Source organism: Rhagoletis pomonella, unplaced genomic scaffold, assembly GCF_013731165.1.
Source record: "Rhagoletis pomonella isolate Grant_MI unplaced genomic scaffold, Rhpom_1.0 Rhpom_scaffold_00008, whole genome shotgun sequence".
Lineage (NCBI taxonomy): Eukaryota > Metazoa > Arthropoda > Insecta > Diptera > Tephritidae > Rhagoletis > Rhagoletis pomonella.
Window position 1 is genome coordinate 37,477,748 of NW_023458562.1, and position 6,790 is coordinate 37,484,537.

The 6,790-nt window shown below is 33.3% G+C and overlaps 2 protein-coding genes across 2 annotated transcripts in view; one reads left to right on the plus strand and one right to left on the minus strand.

Moving 5' to 3' along the window:
• LOC118744797 (proton-coupled amino acid transporter-like protein CG1139) overlaps positions 1–6,790 on the plus strand; it is a gene marked incomplete in the record, with an annotated part of 239,955 nt that overhangs the window by 172,466 nt on the left and 60,699 nt on the right.
• On the minus strand, positions 34–857 carry LOC118744802. Its single transcript, XM_036478146.1, has 2 exons — positions 730–857; positions 34–660 (listed from the first exon to the last, which is right to left on the minus strand). Exons 1-2 carry the CDS (start codon positions 771–773, stop codon positions 72–74), a joined length of 633 nt encoding a protein of 210 aa, XP_036334039.1. The 5' UTR covers positions 774–857; the 3' UTR covers positions 34–71.

Consider the following 6,790-nt stretch of genomic DNA (forward strand, 5'->3'; position numbering starts at 1 on the left):
GTCTTTCCATATACATACAACTATGTGTATGTATTTACTTACATCATTTATGGCGGGTAAACTAAAGTAATTCAAATACGCTTATTTTTCAATGAACTCTTCAAAATATCTTTGAGATCACCAAACACCTTCATTCGTTCCTCTTCCAAACGTAACTTTTTACGTTCAATTTCCATTACTTCATCATGACGAGCTTGTTCTCGGTTTGCTTGCTCTTTTAAAAATCCAAGGAAATCAGCCGCCGCATCACTCTTGCGTTTCTTGCACTTTGAACACCGTGCTGGTTTCACTTCTACAATGTTTTCTTCTTCATCTGTTGCATGTTCTAAGGTCGGCTCTGTCAAGTCCTTTTTGGTATTTATCGAGTATCGCGTGCCGTAAACCTCATCAAAATCATCGAAAAATTCCCAGGAACTTGAAGTTCGTCCTTTTGACATAATTCGATCCTTTATCCGCTTGTAAGTGGTAGAAAGATTCAAAAACTTGCGTATAACTTCATCTTTCGTCAATTTAAATGTTGGAATTTGTTCCTTAATTTCCTTGAGCACTTCACCCCAAAGTACTGATTTCTTTTTCCGGCCTTCATTGAATTGATCTTCCATAGCAAGCCGAGTTTTTACTAAAAGTTTTAGTTCATTCGCAGTTTTGTCATGAAGACAGCTATTAAAAGAAATAAATAATAAATACATATGTGCATATGTATGAAGTCGTTATTATAGCATAACTTACTCATCCATTTGTTGATTATCCAAGAAACTTTTTGCCTCCTTCATTTTATTTTTTATAAATTTAGCAACTTTGCTGCATACAACGCAGTATTTTATTTTAATGTTGCCGCAGTGTTGCCAATTGTTTGAGTTAATGCTGCGCGATCCACAATGTAGAGAGACGCCATCAGCAGTGTTTTTGTTTTTGGCGAGTTTGACAGCATCAGCTGTTTGTGGGACGTCATCATAGAAATCAGTGCTGCCGTTTAAAATTTTCGAGCGTAGTGAAAACACCTAAAAGTGAAGCGTTTCGAAGTGACTTGGATGGCAAAGTGAAGTGATTACCCAAGAATGATAGAATACAAGATTGCGCCGATCAGAGAGGATTTTTGAGAATAACTTTTGTGTGACGTCACACTGGTGCAATTGCGAGAGAGAAATGCCAAAACGTGAGCAAGAATGGAAGAAGAAGAAAAAATGTTGCAAGGAAAACGTAAACATGTTGCACCAGTGTGACGTCATGCAAACAACGATTCTGTCAAATTCGTTAAGAGAAGAATAGCGGTCCGAGATCGGCGCAACCTTTGTATTCTCTCAATCGTGGTGATTACCGAAGTGACGACTTTCAAGCATAATTAGGGTTGAAGGATTTTTCGATTAGGTGATTTATCAGCTGATTGTTTAATTGATAATATTTTTATCACAATAATATTAATATTTAACCTTTATCAATTTATAATTTATTGTGTTCCTGTACGAATTTAGTGCTGGAATATCTTTAAAATCACAATGTCTCAAACGCTGAGGAAAGAAAATCTAAAATTACAGTTAACTGATGAAACTAACGCTAAAATATAATTAATCGATTACCGATTAACAGCAACAATGGGATCACCAGGTTCACTTAAATGTTTCCTTTTTGCTGTAAAATTGTATTATAATTACTGTAAAATAAGATTGTTATTTTCGTTTAATATTTACTAAATAATTATGAAACTGTACATCTGTACATGTGAAAATGAAAATCAAAATGACTTCTTCCAAATAACCGATGCCAGATTGAAGATTTATTAGGCGCCTTTTTAGTAGCTTTTTGCGAAAAGTTACTCTGCCATACTTATCATTACAAGGATTTTAGCAAAAGTTTGTTGATTTTAGTTATATAAATCATTTATTTCAAAGCATTTTTTATTTATTTTGAAGATAAATATAATATGTGGAAAGTGAATTAAATAAAGTGAAATGAAGTGACGAAGTGAGGGCTTCCAAATTGAAGTGACAGCGGCAGCACTGATAAGCTGAAATTAGTCAAGAACGTAAACCTACCGGTAAGTAAAACCGAGTCAGCTGACACGATCTGTCTTACCAGAGCGCCATGTAAATGAAAACTCAACACCGCAGAATTTTTCTGTAGTTGTAGCCCGTAGCGCAGAAATCTGCGGAATTTAAGGCCCGTTTACATACAACTTTGGCGTTGCGTTGGCGTTGGCGTCGCTTCGACAGCTGACTATGAATACATGCATTTATATGAAAGTCTCCATATAACCAAAGTTGGGCAACGCCAACGCCAACACAACGCAGAAAGATGGCCAACTCTCAACTTTTCGCGCGCGTCGTTCGTCAGCTGTTCTAAATAATCAAAATTATGTGATTTAATTTTTATTTTTAATCAAATGCGGGCAAGAAATATAGTTTTTAATGCAATTATTGATGTAAAAATTTTGATTTATCAGCCGCTAGTATGTCAATTTAGTGACCAAAGTATTCTGTGCTAAGCGTTCATTGTAGCAAGCACGGGCGTTACGCGCGCCGCTGTCAAAGCGACGCCAGCGCCAACGCAACGCCAAAGTTGTATGTGGACGGGCCTTTAGATTTTTCCGTGTCAGCTGATTTCTTCCTTCTATAGATGGTTGCCACTTCGTCAGTTTTGCCGATGGTAAAAAATTTATAACTTCCTATTCAAATTACGTTTAAAATATTTGAAATTTACTACTGAATAGGGTTTTTTGTTGAAAACTAAGTAGCTAATATTTAGCTACGATCTATTATAGCACGAAAAACTGTAGTTGAAAAGGTAAGTTTATGAAAAGGCATTGATGAGTGGCAACACTGTAGTAAGCAACGCTGAGAACTCTAGTAATTGACGAAATTCTGCGTATACAGACTGCGTTTAAGTATACGTTCTGCGTTCTTAATTAATTTCAGCTATAGAAATCTCTGCGCTAAGTGTGTCCTCGTACGGATTGTTACCAATAATTATTAATAGTTTTTACTAGTAAATGTTTCTACCATAAAAATGAGCAGAAAGATCGCTAATACTATGTTCATGTTGAGCCATTAGCTCGAGTTTATGGGCCATTTAGGAGTTAAACGTTAACACTACTCATTAACTCAGAGTTTGCCATACCAGAGTTGGGCAAAATTTATTCGAATGAGGAATAACAAATGAATAAATTGTGTTTCTTGTTATTCGTAAATAATAAATAATTTTGTTTATTCAAAAAAAAATTATTCGAATGACGGATAAATTATTTTATTCGTTATTCGAATAACTATTATCTTCATTAATTATTCGAATAACGAATAAAATAATAACAAAACAAGTAATTTATGTATATAGATATGTACATATATTTATGTATAAAATGATAACCGTTTTTGTTACGATTTAGCTCAAACCCCTGGATAGATATAAATCAAATTTTCGGAGGTTATTCCATCTATTTATTGTACAATCAGGTTGCAATTCATAATGGTGCTGCAGTCGAAATCATTAGAAACCCCATATGTCTGGACTACTTTGTTTTTTATGTTTATATTATACGAATTTACGATGTCTCACGTCGTCATACACCCTAAATGCGACCTTGCATCTACCTCCGCTTGATGAAATTGCTCGGGCGGCCATTGCTGCAGCAGTAAGACTCACTGCCGTCCCTAAATTGGAGCGCTAAGCGTTACGTTATCCATTGTCAACGAGTGTCAGCGCGCGCTATCCCCAAATCAACGCGTCGTAATTTTTGACGTTTTCTCAGGTCCTCTCGTTTTTATTCTCGTTTCCTCTTTCACTTGTTTGTCCTTTCTCTTTCTTTCCGTCTTCTGCATCCAACTTCAACACGTAACGCCCTGTCAAAAATGAAAATTCCATTTGCTCGGCGTAAGCGCCGCGTTATTGTGGGATGCTTCATACAAATTGTATGGGCATGAGGATTTTTGACAGTTGCTTGGCGCTTGACGCGCCAATTTAGGGATGGCAGTCAAGGAAACCAGCTCTTGGATATTTTAAAAGTGGCGAATCAGCAAGGAAAGTTTCGACCACATCCTTCCAAGAAAGACCACTGTTGGTATATCAATGATCAAATTTTACATCGAGGATTTTTGGCTCTCCTATAATAGAAAACGCACATCTGTGCTCTTCAGCTTCCTTATAAGGACTTTTGTTGGCCTACATGACATAAGACTAGAGGTTGACGCATCGGACCAATGTTGTAGTTGCAAGATCATAGAAGAAGATTACGCACGCTTAAAAAAGATCTCACAAGTGGAAATAAGACCATCGGTAAAGCACATGACATTGAAAGGAATTTTTTCTTGCATATAGCATCAGAGCGCTATTTTTTTGGCAGAAATATGTGTGAGAAGGGTTCTGCTCTTTAGTTGTTCAACCTAAATTAAGAATTTTTACTTTACCCATATTTGGTTTTCAACGCTATTCTTGCATTGGCCAACGCAAAAAATCTTATCAGGGGCCGCGAAACCAGAGGGAATGGGCTAGTATTCTTGAGAAAATAGTAAACAGAATTCAGCTAACTCACAATCCTTGAAAATAGAAATAAAATTAAAAGGTGGCTCAATGTGTTAAAAATGAGTTTTTATTCATTATTTAAAATAACGAATAAAATAACGAATAAATTATTCGCAAGCAATAAAATAACGAATAAATTATTCGTGAATAAGTTATCTGCGAATAATTATTTTACGGATAAAATTTTATTCGAATAATTATCTAAATAACAATTTATTCGAATAATGCCCAACTCTGTGCCATACAAATAATTTTCGTTAGGCGAGTTAAATGGCAACGACCATGAACCGTGGAAAAAAATCTTACTCGGCTAATTAATTGGGGTCAGAGTTTTGAGTCAGATAGAAGCCAACAAAATACATACAAACATACTTGTAAATACATAAGTATTGAAGTTAACAAAACTTTTGCACTTGTTTAAACACTACGACAAGGGCCCTTATTATCCTTATAGTTTTCATTTGTTTAAATAATTCATTCGATTTAAACAAAAAGTTTTGTTTTCATTACCATATTCAAATGTACATATGTATTTAAGCAGTGGAGTAGGGCTGTGCGATTAATTGATTACTCAAAATTTTAATTAATCATAAAGTAAATAACTCAATTATTCGATTAATTGGAAATTATGATTACTCAAAAGTTCAGTTACTCGAGTAATCAAGATTTTTGATTAACCAAAAACAAAAATATTTGAGTAAAATGCTTTATGATTAATCAACATTTCGAGTAAAATGAGTAATCAACATTTCAACTCTTTACATATGTATAAGTAGTTAAAGTTCCTTGATACTTTGAAAACAATGTTTCTGTTTTCAAAAATTAAAGCAAACAATTTTTTTCATATACAGAATGTAAAAAAGAAAATAAGCTTTTTCCAAAGCAAACTCTATTAACGAGCAAAATTATTTTTTTAGAGTAATCATATTTCAAGTAACTCGATTAATCATCGTTTTGAGTAATCAAAATCTTGATTACTCGAGTAATTGATTAACCGAATAATTGATTAACCAACTTGCTCGAGTAATCGAATAATCGCACAGCCCTACAGTGGAGTAAGTTTTAAAAACTGTAAATTGACATTATGGAATATACACACATACATACATACATACATATGTAATGTATTTAAGTGGAAAAATTTATTTATGTTGTATTTGCTTCAGGGCGCTACAAAATTTAATTAGTACATGTACTATTTACACTCCCACATCGACAATTGCTTTGAAAGTTCAAGCACACTACAATGACATTCGAGCGTGTACGACACGTTTCCCGAAGTGTTAATGATAAAAAATAAAATAAATATTGTAATGCAATTAAGTAATATCTATGTATAATTCGATGCATGTTACAAAATATTTTAAAGTATACACCTTAGGGTGGTCCAAAAAAAAGTAAAGTCACCCCCTAGGATTTTTCCATACTAAAAAATATCCCTTTTTTTATTTTGAAATCAAAAAATATTAAGAGGTCACTCAAAGCGCCAAAAGTTTTCCATGTACTTATTTTATATGAGAAAAAACAATTTTTTCATAGAAATGGTATAGAATTCTTGGCAATCAATATTTTTCAATCGGAATACTCAGTTGTTTATTTTAACGATGTTTTATGCCTGCATTTTTGTGGGTTTGGGGGGACCTATAAAAAATAGTTAATATTAAAAAATGGTTAAATAAACAATTGGGTAATATAACTGGAAGTCTCTGAAGAGAAACAGACATAGAAAAATATTGATTTTCAAGAATTCTATACCATTTTCAAGAATGCATATTTATTTACCATTCAACATATATGGAAAACTTTAAGCGCTTTGAGCGAGCTCGAAATATTTTTTGATTTCAAAGTAAAAAAAAAACAGGGGTATATTTTTTCGGTATAGAACAATCCTAGGGAGCAGTTCGATTTTATTTATTTTTTTTTACCACCCTAATGCATATACATATGAACATATATATACAAATAATATGAAAAAAACAGATAAAATTCACACTCGAATGAACTTACATACAAATTTAATTTATATTTCAATTAAAAATTGAGAACGAGATTGTTGACAAAATGATTAAAAACATTTTATTAGTAATTTTAAACAAAAAGTGTCGCGTCTTTGAACTTTTGCAAGAAATTAAAATAGCAAATTTTAAGTTATATGTTATGTTATGTTATCTAATGTTACGTTACGTTATGTTACGTTGAATTGTTATGTTATGTTTTGTTAAAATATTTAGTGTTTAGGCGCGTCTGCTAACACCAGGCGCCTAAATACATGCTATGT